The 16,464-nt window shown below is 41.3% G+C and overlaps 1 protein-coding gene across 1 annotated transcript in view; it reads right to left on the bottom strand.

The window, feature by feature from the left end:
* Nucleotides 1–2,730, bottom strand: part of LOC130138716 (patatin-like protein 1) — a 42,468-nt gene extending 39,738 nt beyond the window's left edge. Inside the window, exons 1-3 of the mRNA XM_056313606.1 lie at nucleotides 2,593–2,730; nucleotides 2,198–2,376; nucleotides 1,828–2,014 (exon numbers count right to left, since the gene is read on the bottom strand). Of these exons, the coding sequence (XP_056169581.1) occupies nucleotides 1,828–2,014; nucleotides 2,198–2,376; nucleotides 2,593–2,730 (504 nt within the window). The remainder of the gene's footprint in view (nucleotides 1–1,827; nucleotides 2,015–2,197; nucleotides 2,377–2,592) is intronic.
* Between the last annotated feature and the right edge of the window lie 13,734 nt (nucleotides 2,731–16,464).

Raw genomic sequence — 16,464 nt, 5'->3', positions numbered from 1 at the left:
ATTTAGGCCCGTTTTTCACGTAATAAGTCACAATAATCACTCGTAATTATTCCAATCACAAAATCAATCAATTCTAACCTCCAATCCACCTCAAAAATCATCACAATTTCATCCAAAGCAGTCCAACCATTTCTCTACAAATAACCCCTAAAACTTGCTAAAACGGGCCCGAACTAACCCGAAATTACCCGTTATCCTAGGCGAGGGTTAGAGTATCACTTACTTGTGATTCCACGCAAAATCAAGCCCTCAAAGGTGGCTGGACAGAGAGCAAACAGTAACGGCGGCGGCGTCCCACGAAAAGGGGTACCGGCGACTCACCGGCGTCCACGAGCGGCGGCGATCGACAGCGATGGGCTGCTAGTTTCTCGGCTGTTCTTGCCTGAAAAGGGGTGGCTGGTGATGATGTTTCACGGTGGGAAACGAGAGAGAGAGACGGTGGTTGCGGTAGTAGTGCGACACGAAGAAAGGGCGAGCGACGGTTTGACGAAACGGCGACGAACGGACGGCGATTGGCTGGCCAGTTGGCCAACTCACATGAAGGAGAAGGGGCTGAGGAACTCACGACCAGAGAGGGAGGAGAGGGAGAGAGTGATCGTGAAAAATGAGGGAAGAGAGAGAGAAAAGAAAGAAAAGAAAACCTAGTCTAACCCCTAGGTAAAATTACCATTCTACCCCTCTCTCTACTTTTAATCTGACTGCCACGATTCGATCTTATCTAAAAATCGACGGCCCAGATCGAATCCCATCAAAAATATCCAAGGGCAAAGTTGGAATTTCACAAAAAGTGCAGGGGCAAAACCGTCCAAAATTTTTTATCTCTAAAGTTGGTGTGAAATGACCAAAATGCCCCTCTCATTTATACTTGGCCTTCATAAAATCTCAAGGGCAAAACGGTCATTTTCCATTTTCTTCCAAAATTCCAATTTTCTGATAAATTCAAGCCAATTCAAAACTGACCATGGTACTTCTGATGTCGTCCAAATATTGTATCATGACTATCGAAATTTTCGATGCCCAAACTCAGTCTCTATTTAATAACCAAACTCAAATAAACACATCTTGAGCTTATCTCAAACTAACGGGCGGCTTCTGGGAAAATTCGTGTATTCGACCCGTGGTCGATACTAAATCGAACCACGTTTAAGCTCACTTGAGTCATGGCGACCTCGATTGTCATATAATTGCAAGGATCAATCACTAGTTCTAAAGATCGCGATCGTTTGGAACAAGTTTGGGATCGTTCGCAAATTCATATCCTGGCGAGGCGGAATCACCCGCGATCCAGTTATATGGCATTCGCAAATCGATCCATGACCAACCTTAGATCGGTCTATATTAGCCCAAAATATCACCTCGACAATCCTTATGGTCGAAAGTCAGTCCATGATCAAGTTCTATGGCCGCGTGAATTAAATTCCCTAATTAGCCTTTCCCTACTGGTTAGTATCCCGAGAGTGATCAAGTCTGGGCGAGATTTGCTACAAGTGCGTTATTGAAATCATGCATTTCATAAATACCGAGTGGGTCGAAATTTGGAATGTCACAACAGTAAATTAAGGACTATCATTTAATCATTTCTTAAAAATAATTGTGAAGTTACATAGAGGATGTTATTAGATAAACAGTAATTGGGTTATATATTTTCCTCCATCCTCCATCCACACGTTAATCTAACTAAAATATGGATACGGTCGATGTCTATGGTTGCAACTCTCGTCGGTCAAAAGCCCATATGAAGAAAATAAAACTGACCCGTACGACTTTTACCGATCTATGACTGCACTCTGTTCAAGAAAAAAAAAGGAAAAACATACAGGAACTCACCTCATATGAAGAAAATAAAACTGGTTGAAGCTTTTTGATATCGAAAGTCGGGATAACCAAGCTGGTAAGGGTCTCGTGCAATCTCGTGCTTCCAAGCAACCTCCTTATTAATTTGTGAAGATAAACTCCATTGTACTTGGGCCCCCCCAGATTTTTGATCGTGTTCAAGACCGAACCCAGACTCGCCCTTTTTTTAAAAGAAGTAGCGGGAGCAAGCAGAAAAGAGATGTAAAGACGACTCAAATCAAATATATTATATGTGACGAGAGAAAAAAAGCTAAAGAAAATCATCAGTGAGCTTAAAAAACGATGAAAAGAAGTTCAATAATTTTAATCTAGCAACGCGAGAGGTATGTCGATGATCGATTACCATCCTTGGGGGAAGATTTTAGGACAATTCTCCAAGTAAAATGGGACTATGCCTTTCGCGGTGAAGAGAGGACGGTTATGACAATCAGGTGCAGCCAACATGGCTGTGATGAGACCTCCTGTGCTTGTTCCTGCTATTATATCGAAATAATCTGCAAGCCTCGCACCTTCACCATCCAGCTCCGGCACCCAAAAAACTCAAATGACTTCTGGATTAATGTCTCCTCAAGGGATGGTGTGGACATCGGCGATGCCCCACGTTTAGAATAAAAAAAAGGCTTCTCAAAAGCTGCTTCGACTCAAACCCTAAGCAGGGGGTATGTTTTCTTGATCATCATAGCACAATAATGTAACTCTTGCGTCCACTTTGTTCGCGAGGTTTGTTCATGTTAATACCTGAAGTTGGGCTTCGAGGTAACCGAGAATGACCCCCAGAATGATTCCTCGGACTCCTCTACCATCAATGCTAAGGATTGTGACAAGTTTTCCATACGTCGGAGGCTGAATTTTCACCGACGAAGCTTTTTTCTCCATTTCTTTTAACTGTTAATGCAAGAATTGAGAGAGAGAGAGAGAGAGAGATGAATGAAAGTGTGATATCTCCATTGCTGTGAAGCTCATAAATATATATATAGAGGGATGCAAGATGTGTACGTAATGGTTCAATCTGGGGAAACATAAAGATTAATACAGTCGGCCGTGTGGCTTTTGCTCAGCTCTAGTTTGGTCAATGTGAACGTTGCTCTCACGTGGGAATGAAGAAGGGATTAAGACTGAATCGCTTGTTTAAACTGACAAGGTCTTCTTATAGGCAAAAGGGTCGGTCCATGGAGGCAAAGTTAATTGCCTGCACACATTTTAGAGTGGTTGTGAGGCAAAGAGAGATACGGGGAGGAGGATAGAAGTTTTTTTTGATCATTCATGAAAAGAAAACGATCCCCGACCGAGAGGCGCTTTTTCAATCAGAGGCCTACACGACACACCTATGACTTGGGTTGATTGAGGGTTTTTAATTTGTCAATTTGCGGGAGACCTAATAGATAAGGTTAGTTAGGTACATATATACATTTAACATCATGTTTGAAAGTCTAACAAAAAACTTTAAAATAACAAGTGGAGAAAGACTATGTATAAAGAGCATATAAATTCATAGTTAAACTCACTTGCAAGGCATATTAGGAATGACATGCAGAATTTGATAAACAAGGGGCAGATGCACATATGAAATAAATCGGGGCAGAAGTTAGCTTTGATACCATGTTAGAATGTTAACCCAAAAGTTTAAGCTGATAGGTGGATGGAAACTACATATATATATATATATATATATATATATATATATATAAAGAGCATGTAAATTCTATAATCAAGCGATGTGGGATATTTCAATACCCTCTTTCATATGCATGCCATATTAATAATGACATGTGGAATTTGATGAAAGTGGACGCACATGGAAAATAAACAGAGGCAGAACCTGGTTAATATACTATGTAAAAAAGTCTAACTCAAAAGCTTAAAATGATACGTGAAGGGAAACCACATATATATGAAGAGTATATAAACCTATTATCAAGTGATGCAGGATGTTTCAACAGATCTAATAGAACCCAATGCTTTATTTATCATATAGTATTTTTATATAATCATCTTGCATTTCACTTTAAGTTTAGGAATGCAAGTAATATTTTAGAATCAACAAGTATAATGGTATGGAACTAGGACACAATGATTCCTGCCGTGATCGTAATTGAGCTTAGATGGAGTAATTAAAGTAGAAATCTAAGCCCATTAAGTCTATGCACCAAATCACCGTGTTGAAGCTCCTATTATGTGGCTAAAAGGTACTTGATGTCAATATGCTTTGCTCGCTCGTGATAAATCAGATTCAAAGTTAGATATATCGTGCCTTGATTGCATGGTGTAAATCAACGCTTTTAAGCTCCAACCTAAAGTCTAAGAGCAAACTCCTTAGCCATAGCACCTCCTTTGCTATAAAGTAGGTTAGTGCCATATACTCTACTTCAATCAAAGATAAGGTAACATCATCATATAAGGACGCCTTCCAACTCACTGCAACACTTGCCAAAGTAAAAAAAGCCTTGGTAAAGACCTTGTGACATTCCGAAATTTCGCTCATTTGGGATTTATGAAATGTACACGTAGTAAATTCTCGCCCGGAACTCATCATTCTTGGGATGCTAACCAAGAGTGAAAGGCTAATCGGGGAATTAAATTCACGCGATCAAGAGGAAATTCGATCGTGAATTGATTTTCGACCATAAAATCGCTGAGGTGATATTTTGAGCCATTATTGGCCGATCCAAGGATAGTCAGGGGTCAGTTCGCCACTGTCATAATAGTGGATCGCGGGTGATTCCGCTGGACCACGAAATGAATTGACGAACGATCTTGAACTTATACAGAACGATCGTGCCCCTCGGATCTAGTGATTGATCTTCGCGATTTTAATGACAACCGAGGTCGTCACGTACCGAACGAACTTGCACGTGACTCGATTTATTGTCAGTCACGGGTCGAATATACGAATTTCCCCAACAAGCCGCTCGATAGTCTGAGAAACGCTCGAGTTACGTTATACATATATAATTTGAATATTGATTAGAGACCAAACCGAGCATCAGAAAATTTGGAAAGTCACGACAGGGCCTTTGGACGACGTTGTAGTTGGAACGTGCAACTCGGGATTTCTTCGGAATTTTCAGAAATGTTCTATTTCGGCGAGAAACGAAGAAAGTGACCATTTTACCCTTGGGAATTAATAAAGGGTTAGTTTTATGGGCAAAGGGCATTTTGGTCATTTTGCCATCAAATTTGGAAAAGACAATTTTGCCCTTGGACTTTTTGAGAAATTATAAGATTGCCCTAGGATATTTTGGGTAAGATTCGATCTGGGCCGTCGATCTCAAGATAAGATCGAATCTGGACCGTCGAATGAAAAGATTAGAAAGGGGCATTTTGGTAATTTGTCAAGTTGGTCAAAATTTGACTATTTAAGTCAAATTTCTCTCTCTCTCCTCACTCATTTCCCCTCCCCCACGGCTCCCCCTCTCTCTCTTCTCTCCCCCTTCCACCGTGAGCTCCCCCTCCCGCCGTGTCACCGCCGCGCCACCGTCCGGATCGCCGCCGTGCCGCGTCGCCGCATCGCCCGTCCGCCGAGCCTCATGCCACCCTCACCCCACTGTGATTCTCTCTCTCCCTCTCGGTCTCTCTCTCTTGGCCGTAAGTCCCACCGGCCGCCGCCCAAGTCACCGTCGCCCGCCGTTCCTCTCGATCACCGCCGATCGTCACCGCCGCCGCAAGCAGCCGTTAGATCTTGGTTTTGCCACCGCTTTCGCTCTAACCGTGTTAGTTTAGAGCTCGGTAAGTTGCGATCTAACCCTTGCCTAGTTTATCGGGTATTATCGAACCCGTTTAGACGCGATCGAGTGTAGTTTAGGGGTTGATTGGAGTATCGGGCCTTAGGATTGAAATCGGGAAATTTTGGTGGAATTTTAGAGGCCAATCGATGGCTGTGATTTGCTGTTCTAAGTGCTGTGATGTGCGGTTGGGCGTGTGGTTTGCGCCATTAGATCCGGCTCGGAATTTCATGAAAGTGTCGTGAAGGGCCGGGATTGAAATATGGTCATTTTGAGTGTGAAAAATGCCGATTTGGGTGTTGGTTGTATGTTGTGGTGTGACTGGATTGGAGTGTTTGATTTGGGCGCGTCTGAGTGCGCGTATTTGATGCTCGAGTGTGTGCACGTGTGAGACTTGTGATGTGGGACGTGCGTGTGATCACTAAAAGGCCCTGAGGCGTGTTTACGCGGGGTTCAGATAAAATCTGGTATGTTGGTGTGTACGTGTAATCACTAAATCCCTGAGGCGTGTTTACGCGGGGAATTGAACCGGCCTGAGACGTGTTTACGCGGGTCGTGATATGACTATGGGATCGGGCCGAGTATTATAAGCCCGGGTCCCGATCATGTAGGCCTGTCGCATTTGGTGCGGGCTGAAGAAAGTGGAAATCGGTCCGAGGCATGATCAGCTCGGGTGAGACCGGGATCGGACCGAGGCATTGTAAGCTCGGGTTTCGGTCACGTAGGCCTGTCGCATTTGGCGCGGGCTGAGGAATGGGATCGGACCGAGGCGTGTAATGCTCGGGGCGCGATCGTGTGAGCCTGAGGCATGTTTACGCGAGCCGAGGAAAGTGAGATCGGGCCTGAGGCGTGTTTACGCGGGCCGAGGAAAGTGAGATCAGGCCTGAGGCGTGTTTACGCGGGTTGCGATGGCAAGTTAATGAAAATGATGTGATTGGTGCGTGATCAAGTATGGAATGTGGGATTGGAAATGTGGTATGTTCGATTTGTACGTGGGCTTGAGAATGCGAGTGATTTATAGTGCGTGTGGTTGAGATGCGTGTAAGAATTGTTTGTTATGATTGCGGACTATTGTGCAGGCTGTTTATGCCAAGAGTCCAGGTTAGTATGATCGTGTGGATGACGATGTTTGTGTTTATTGCTTGGTTGTGTTTGGATATGTCTGGAATACGTGGTAGCCTAGGTAGGGTTTAGGTTGTGACTTATTGAGAAGTGTCTCATGGTTGTTTCAACCAAACCATTTCAGAGCATCCGCCCGAGCCTTGAACCTTCTGCCGCTACCACCGCAGCATTTTGGGGATCCCGATGCACACCGAGCATTCAGGAGTAGAATATACCTTGGCTGCAAATCCCTTTTGAGGTCGAGGACGCGATCCGTAGAAGCCAGTTGGTGTGCGTGTATTATAGGTTTGATATTAAATTAGTGAGTGTTTGATGTGAATAGTTGGTGGTGTAATCAGGAAATCCGTTCGGGTGTGTACTATCAGTTGATGTAAATCTGAGGAATGTTGGAAGTATTTGGTTGTAAAGAATTGGATGTTGTATATTTATATATCGAGGTATAGTTTTATATTTGGTGGTTTGGTGATTTATTTCTTCCTAGTGTTCTCCAATTTCATTGTCCGGGTTTATTTCATTGGTTTCCGCCGTGATCGAACTCTGATGGAATCTTTGGGTCGGCGACGATTTCTTGGGACGTCGCACTGATTCGACCTGAGTAAGGGATGCCGCGCGCTCGATGGGGTTTGGGGCGTGACAGACCTGCGCTCATCCAAATCAACTATGTGATCCAAATCTACAACACCTATGGTCTCATTGCCATTGCCGTCCCTCTAGTAAACTATACAAATGGTTGTTGGCCCTTTTGAATATCTAATGATCCACTTCACAACTTTCCAATAAGTCTTATTAGGATATTTCATGTAACGGCTAACCACCATGCTCATAGCTTATGAAATGTTGACCTTAATGTATACCATGGAGTGCATAATACTGTTAGCTGCATTAGAGTAAGGAACACAGGAAATATGCTCATCATCTCTTCAGTTTATGGTGATAACTTAATAGAAAGCTTGAAGTGCACTGCTAAAGGTGTACTAATAGATTTTTCTGACTATATGTTAGAACGTGTCATAATCTTCTCAATATATTTTCCTTCGAGACAGAGGCAAAACTCCTGCAGCCCTCACACGAAATCTCTCCACTCAATATCTTTGTAGCATTTAAACCTCTCATCTCAATCTCAGCACTCAGCTGCCGCTTCAGCACATTAGTATAAGATATGTCACTATTAACATGTCATCAACACATAATAATAAACAAATCAAAGACCCATCATCCAATATCTTAGAGTAAATACAGCTATTTGACTGACTTTTCGAATTGTCCTAACTAGCCATGTGAGCATTAAAACGCTTATACCACTATCTAGGAGACTATTTTACCCAATACAAAGATTTCTTTGATTAGTAAAAATGATCTTATATCGAAAATAGTAAATCCCTCTGGACGCCTCATGTAAGTCTGCTCTTTCAACTCATTGTGAAGAAATGTCATTTTCACATTTAGGCCCCATTTGGTTCAGTATTCCCAAGGGGCTTTCGAGGTCGAAAGCCCCTTGGGGAAATGATGAACCGTTTGGCAAGCATTCTTAATAGGCTTTTGATCGAAAGCCAGCATTGGGAATGCTCAAAGCCCAAAGCTAGTCCAGACCAACTTTGGGCTTTCAGCATTTGGCAAATGTTGAAACCAACTTTTTTGGCTCCAAACTACCCTCACTTATTCTAGCTTATTCCAGTTTTGCCCCTCTTATTACTATTCATCTTTTGCGCGAGGGCGGTCGACATCAGATTGGGTCGGTAAGGGGTCAACAAGGTCACACGACCCAGGCGATGGTCACCTGAGGTCGCGCAACCGCCTAGGCGCCGCCGGCTTGGGTCGCACGACCTCGTCACCTGGGTCGCGTGACCCTCGTCACCTGGGTCGCGTGACCCTCGCCGAGGATTGCCCAACCTCAAGCGACGGCCGTCGGGGATTGCCCAACCTCGAGTGACGGCCGCCGGCACCAAATCTAGCTCGCCGGTGATCGTAGGCCTTCGCCGGCTCCAGCGAAGGGTAGGGTAAGCTTTTTTTTTAATAAAAAGAAAATTCCTAAAGCCCTTTGCAAAAAAATTTATCAAACACTACTTGGGTCAAATTAGCTTCACAAAGGATTTTATATCAAACGCCATTTGCATTTCCCCAATGGGCTTTAACCTAAACGTATTTATATTCCCCCAAGGCTCATTTGCAAAGTTGAACCAAACAGACCCTTAGTTGCTTTAGCTCGAGATCTTGTGTAGCAACTGAGATTATAATAGAGGATTAGAAGTATGGCATACCATAGAAGAGAACACTATTGTAGTCAATGCCCTCCTATTGAGTAGACCCCTTCATGACAAGTCTCGCCCCTTTCCTTGCTATCTTGACATCGGGAATGCTCTCCTTCCATTTGTAGAGCCATTTGCACACAAAAATCTATTGGTTCTTGGGTACTTTGACCCGCTCCAATGTCCAATTTCGATAAAATGATTACATCTCTTTGCTCATAGCCACTGGCCACTACATCAACTCAACACTAACTGTAACATCCCCATCTCAAGGTTATTAATAAGACGTTCCAGGCACGTTGTTGCACCGCGCTTTTTGTTTTAGGGCTTTCAGGATTTGCGCGCTGAGGAGGTATTTCCGTGTAAGGGTCTCTCCCAGACCATACCTCACGTGACAGTAGAAGGTGATTTCTTATTTAGTCTAGGTTTGTGATTTTGGAGTCGCCACTAGTCATTATTGGTAGGTAGACTAGAAACCTAATCGAGGTACGGGAGAAATACCACGATTCTACGAACCAGAGATTCTGAGTACGGGGACTTGGTTACGTTATTGATCCCAAATTGAGATCCCTAACGCCCTTTCGGTACCTAAGAACGATATGATGTCTAAAGTGTCATGCGAATTTCCGAGGCTTACCCACTAATTCTATCCGTTCTAATCGCAGGAAAGACCAAACAAGTATTAAATGCACAATCAAAGTCAATCAAGTTAATCAATCCTAAGTGGTCTCTAAAACGAAAATCATTCAAAACACCCCATACCCTAATGAAGCTCTAGAAGCTTATTCATTTCATGATATGCATTTTTTACGGTTTTAGGATTTTTTTAGGGGTTATAACCCCTGAATTTGGAATTTTTCTAAAAATGCCACTTGGGCACTTCTGAAAATTCAAATTTCACTTTTTATGGTTGGCCACGATGTTTTTGGACCATTCTATGAATTTTAAAAAAAATTTATTTATTTTTTTCAGAAAATTTTTTAACCAAGAATTGATTTTTTATGATTTTCTGAAAATTGTTATGAATTTTTCTGAATTTTTTGGAATTTTTATGTATTTTCTGAAAAAAAATTTGCAATTTTTATGTATTTTCTGAAAATTTTCAACGTTTTTATGAATTTTCTAATTTTTTATTTTTCATGAATTTTTCTAATTTTTTTCAATTTTTATGAGTTTTCTAATTTTTTTTGTGAATTTTCTGTTTTTTTATGAAATTTTCATTTTTTTATTTTTTTTTATTTTTTTTTTGTATTTTCCCGCCAGGAGTCGAACCGGACCGGCCCGGTTCAGCCCGGTTCGGCTTGGCCGAACCGGGCTTCGCCGGCGCCGGTGCCGATCGTCCTCTCCGGCGGGCACGGTGCCAAAACGGCACAATTTCTTGCCTTCTTCACTGAGGCATTTTTACAAACAGTTGGTGGGCACAATTTTTCAGTTCAATGTTTTCGAGGCCACGACTTCGGATCGGAATCCGGCGACCTTCCGGCGACTGTCTCGCCGTTCCGATTGAACCATCATTAAGTTCATATATTCTAGTACTGATCTAGACTAATCAGATGGCCGCCAGACGTTCGCCGGCCGGCGAAAAACCGGTCGAAAAATGTCAATTTACCATTATTCCTGACCTAACATTACCAAAAACTCCAAGTTCCTATTTTATTCGCCCTAGCCGTCTACATCGATCGAAATGATTTCCAGAACATCAAACAAGGTAAGAACAGACTGACTTGACAGGCCTAGGGCCTCGGCGATGCTCCGGCGAGGGCCTCCGAATTCCGGCGAGATTTTCCAAAAATGGCCGACTCGGTTTATGCGTTTTTTATGCCAAAAAATGCAATCTATTCTGTTCGATGATCAAACAACTTCTCCGAGCTGATCCACTATCGTGAAGATGTTCCTCAACTCTCAGGCTTTAAGCTGATGGCCTTGTATCCACCGGAGAGGCTCCTGACACGCCAATAGGGACTCGTTTTCAGGCTATGGCGACCAGTCGTTCACTAGTCGTCTCAGGTGAGGACACTCACCTATGGAGATCACTTCGTCGACGCTTTTCCGACCGGAAAAAATGCCGATCACGCAGTCACAGGGAGTGTCGACTCAACCTTTCACTTGTTTCCTCTCTTTCTCTCTCTATTTCTCTCTCCTCTCTCTCGATAATTTCGTCAAACAGGTTCTCTCCTCAATGTTCAGTTTTTTTTTTCGTTTTTTGTTGATCGATTCCTGCCCAAATTCAGTTAGAACCGACTTGCAATCGGTTGGGATTGATTCCCTAGTGCCAACTGGATATTTTCCAGCTGGCAAAATCGATTAAAACGTGGTAAATTGATCGGGAATGATCGGTGAAGTCGCGGGCACGAGTTGTTTTTTTCTGGGTTTAGTGCGTTTTGGTTGAGTCGGGCGAAGAAGGTGAGTAACCCGGGTCAGGTCGGGTTGACCCGGTCGACCCGACAGACCCGGGTTGGTCTAAATTCTCAACTTCGACCCGATTTTGACCCAATTTTCCAAATTTAACCCCAAAATTGAATTCCCCATCATATTCCAAACCCAAATATATAATTTGCCCCAATTTTTATTATAATTGTGTCCAAGATTTTCTCATTTTTATATTCGGGTTAATAGGGTTTTGTTCAATTTGATGTCCTAATGACCTGATTAGGGAAAATTGATGCCAAAATTGAATTACCCACATCTGATTAACCCGAGAAATGATGGTCTTATGGTTCAACAATTTCATATTGGGCACGATTCCCAATTTGGGTTCAAAATTCTTAATTTTCAATCAAATTTTGGGGATTTTTTATTTTTATGTCAAATTGTGCAATTGGACCGACCATTATGCAATTCAAGGTCCCAGAATCATTTGTTGTGAAGACACTATGACTTATAAATGACTAGAAAAAATTTAATTGTATTTTTGGTTCAATTCGGGTTTAATTTTGCCCAATTTTAGGAAAAACATATACCCGATTGAGATTTTTCAAAATTGACAATGTATTCATGAAATTGGACCGACCATTATGGAATTTTCTGATTCCATTTGCTATTTTTCTTGATTTTCTCACCTATTTTGACTAAAAGAAATTAAGGAAAAATGTAGAAAAGTGCTAAAAAATTATTTTTTGGTTTAGAAATAGGTTTCTAGGCTTGGCCAAGATTCCTAGTCCTAATTTTGAAAATTTTGAAAGTATGGAAAAAATGAGCTAAAAATTAGGTGTCAACAGCTGCCCCTCTTTGAGATTGAGCTCGTTAGAGGTTGATCTCAAAGACAAGGTGACACCTGGATTTTTAGTCGACTCACTGAACAAGATAAGATGAAAATTTCACAAGAATTGATTAGGGTCTTGCTTTTGAAATCCGTGATCTAATCCAAAGGTTCTCTTTTCATAACATAATTCGAAAAATTCTTAATGATTGAGGGAGAGAAACTTACTTGTTTGTTAGAGTTTCATTATTGCTTATCCAAGGGCATGAATTGATGGTGGTGATGATTATGATGGTTATTCTGATTTCGTGGTTTAAGGACGAACTCACGAACCATGAATGCCTGAGGCTCTTCGCTCGAGGATTTTGGAGATTTGCCAAGTGGTTCCTCACACGTAGGATTTTGAAAATTGCCTAGAGGCTCCTCGCTTGTAGGACTTTGGATTTGCCTAGTGATTCCTCACCAGTAGGACTTGAATTTGCCTAGGGGCTCTTCTCCTGTAGGACTTTAAATTTGCCTAGGGGCTCCTCGCCTCTAGGACTTTGAATTTGCCTAGGGGCTCCTCGCCTGTAGGTCTTGAATTAGCCTAGTGGTTCCTCACCAGTAGGACTTTGAATTTGCCTAGGGGCTCTTCGCCTGTAGGACTTTGAATTTGCCTAGGGGCTCCTCGCCTGTAGGATTTTGAATTTGCCTAGGGGCTCCTCGCCTGTAGGATTTTGAATTTGCCTAAGGGCTCCTCGCCCGTAGGATTTTAATTTGCCTAGGGGCTCCTCACCAGTAGGACTTTGAATTTGCCTAGTGGTTCCTCACCAGTAGGACTTTGAATTTGCCTAGGGGTTCCTCGCCTGTAGGACTTTGGAAAAACTTCAAACAATGAACGCCTTAACCGTGAGTTTTGTGATTTGAGGTTTCACTAACCTTTGTATGGTTTTTTCGTTGACCAAAAACTATTTTGAAAAGTAGTTTTGAAATTGATCAAAACTGTCTAAAATGTGGTTTTTTTTTAGCTTACCACAAACTGTTTGAAAAATTGGTTTTAAGTTGACCAACAACTTTTTGAAACTTGGTTTTGAAATATGCATTCTTTGTATTAAATGCGTTTCAGGCAATCAAATTTCCTTTTCAAGGAATTATTTGAACAAAATGCTTGCAAACTTTCAAGCAATGCTTGAAATAATCGTTTGGAAGACCTTCATTAGAAAGGATTTGTTTCAATCTATGAACTTGGTCTTTTCTTCATTTGATTGAAAGGGGACTTGTTTGATGTCCCTCAATTTTATCTCTCTTAATCAATCCTTAGGTGTTCGGAGATGTTCGCAATGTATACAATCCAATTGATCCGATAAGGTTTTTCAAAGGGCTATAATGCTGGCTTGGTCAATGGCTATTCAAAGGATAGGCATTCTGAGGCCAAGAAAAGGATTTCGTCACATCTGACTTCGGGTCTACAGTTAAGAACCTCGAGGATAAGACAAGATATTATTGCATACACTTCTTTGAGTGATAACTTCTTGTCATAAAGTCATGTTTCTACTCTCAACATCCCAATCTGAAGAGTCTTTGGGGAGAGGTCGTATTGTTGGTATTAGGTAGGCTTAAAAGGCTCATTTGTTTGAATTCAAGGTTTTTATGAAATCGGTGATCTTCTTGGCATCACCACTTTTCTTTTCTTCTCTTTTTTTTTTCACTAGAGATCTTTTCTTCTATGAACATCAAAGTCTTCTAAACATTCATCACAATCTCTTTTCTTTTGCTCATTCTCACTTGCTGTGATCTATGATCTCTCATGATCTTAACTTTGCTTTGTCACGACTTTTGTCGTTTTGAGCTTTCTTTTGCACTCTCTTTTCTTTCTTATTTTTCTCAGGCATTTGGCCTTGCTTTTATCAGGCACACTGTTTTTTCATGCCCCAGACTCTTTTGTCTTTGATCTTTTTGAATTCTAAGGACTCTGTGTTCTACCCTTTTGTTTCTTATCTATTAAAGTGGATCATACGCTCATGCTCCAGTGTGAAGAGATGATCACCAATTTGGGGTTCTGAAATGAATATTCAGGCTCAATTGGGCTTTGCCAAAGGTAATGTGTTTAGGTATAAGAAATGAAGTGCTCTTCTTCATCTTGGGATGTTTTGAGCTTCCATATGACTTCATATGAAGTTATCACAAAAAGATTGATACAAGAGTATGCAATAAAATCTTTCTTGATCCTATTCTCCATAGCTATCAATCCACAAACCTCCTGATTTGCCCCAATGTGGGGTGGTTCTTAACAGGGTTGTTTTGGAAAAATTTCTCTACTGTTTTGGCTCAAATTTGGTTTGCAAGGGATAAGCATGTGTTTGGGATAGTGAAATGATTGTCTTTCATCACTTCAATCCATGTAATCATTGCGAATATCCCCTATTTCCTTCAGATGAGTTTTTCTCACTCACTTCTACACTTTGACTTTGAGTATATAGGGGACGTGTTTGGATATGGCTTACCTTTCATCATTTGAAGATCTTTCCATTCGATTTGATCCAAACTTTTTTCTATGAAATTTTTCAAAACCTTTTGTCAAATTATCCCTTTTAGGGAATTTTGATGCTTAGTGCATTTTCAAAGAAAGCGTGTTTCAAAATTTTTTATTGAAACATTTCTGAGGTATTTTCCTTTTCAAAACAATTTGTTTTGTTTTTGCTCAGCCTTAGTGTCATTCCGCTTGGGGAAGAAAAAGTTTGATTTTTCTCTTAGAAAAGCAACCTCTTTAACACATGCCCTCACGATTTAGGGATACCTGTCTGATCAATTTATCAAGATCCCTTTTGTTTGCATGTTTTTGCTTTGGTTATACTGGGGATTCTTCTGTTGTTGCTCATTTTCCTTTGTCTCTCTGGAGATGATAAAAATGAAAGCACATTAGAGGATATCAATGGAAAATAGAATTGGAAGTGATACTTCCCTCTACTATTTGATAACTCCATTGGGAATTCTGAAATCATCAACTAGTTCAAATTCTTTTTGCTTTCTTTTGCAAAACAGATAAACATATTCATGAAATGTATGGTATGCATGATATGCATGATATGCACATGTTCTAAAGTGACCCGAATCTTTTCTTGAATGTTCGTCTTCATTTCATGGGTAGAAAATCTTGACAGCATCTGCATTTACAGGATAGGCCAATTCTGTTCCTGCCATGTCTATAAGAATCAATGATCCTCCAGGAAGAACCTTCTTGACAATATATGGACCCTCATAATTCGGAGTGAATTTTCCATGAGGATCTGAATTGTTGAAGATGACTTTCCTCACTACTAAATCCTCTGTTTTGAAATTCCTCGGTTTCACTTTTTGATTAAAGGATTTAGCCACTCATCTTTGATAGGCTTGTCCATGGCATATAGCTCTCAGTCTTTTTTCATCGATCATGTTGAGTTGTTCATATCTTTGTTGGATCCACTTAGCTTCTGAAAGCTTTAACTGAGATAGTATCCTTAATGAAGGAATTTCTACTTCAATAGGTAACACTGCTTCCATTCCGTAAACCAAGGAAAATGGGGTTGCTCCAGTCGATGTTCGAATTGAAGTTCGGTATGCCATCAGGGCATACGGCAACCTTTCGTGCCAATCACGATAATTTTCGGCTGTCTTGGCCAGTATATTCTTGATATTCTTATTTGCCACTTCAACTGCTCCATTCATTTGTGGACGATATGGAGATGAGTTCAGATGTCGGACATGGAAGTGTTCAAGTAAATCATCTACAATCCTGTTATTTAGATTTGAGCCATTGTCCGTAATTATTGCTTCTAGAACTCTATACCTAGCAATGATGTCCCGCATGATGAATCTTGCGACATTCTTGGCAGTAACATTTGTGTAGGAGTTTGCTTCAATCCATTTAGTGAAATAATCAATAGCAACCAGGATAAACCGGTGTCCATTTGAGGCCTTGGGGTTGATTAGACCAATCATATCAATGCCCCACATTGAAAATGGCCATGGCTCGGACATCTGATGTAGGTCATTTGGCGGTGCATTGATTTTATCTCCATAAACCTGACATTGACATTGATGGCAACATCTCACATGCTGGATGCAATCTGATTCCATTGTCATCCAATAATATCCCAATCTCATAATCTTTCGGGCTAGAAGATGTCCATTCATGTGCAGTCCACATTCACCCTCATGAATTTCTTTCATGATCTGTTCAGCTTTTGTAGCATCCACACATCTTAACAGGGTTGAATCAAATGATTTCTCGTAGAGGGTTTGACCACTAAGGAAAAATTTGTTGGCTATCTTCCTTATAAATTTCCTATCACCTGGTTGGCTT

The sequence above is a fragment of the Syzygium oleosum genome, unplaced genomic scaffold, assembly GCF_021117445.2.
Source record: "Syzygium oleosum isolate NSW1041296 unplaced genomic scaffold, Sole_v2.1 Sole_v2.08, whole genome shotgun sequence".
Taxonomy (NCBI): domain Eukaryota; kingdom Viridiplantae; phylum Streptophyta; class Magnoliopsida; order Myrtales; family Myrtaceae; genus Syzygium; species Syzygium oleosum.
This window is presented reverse-complemented; position numbering and strand designations above follow the sequence as displayed.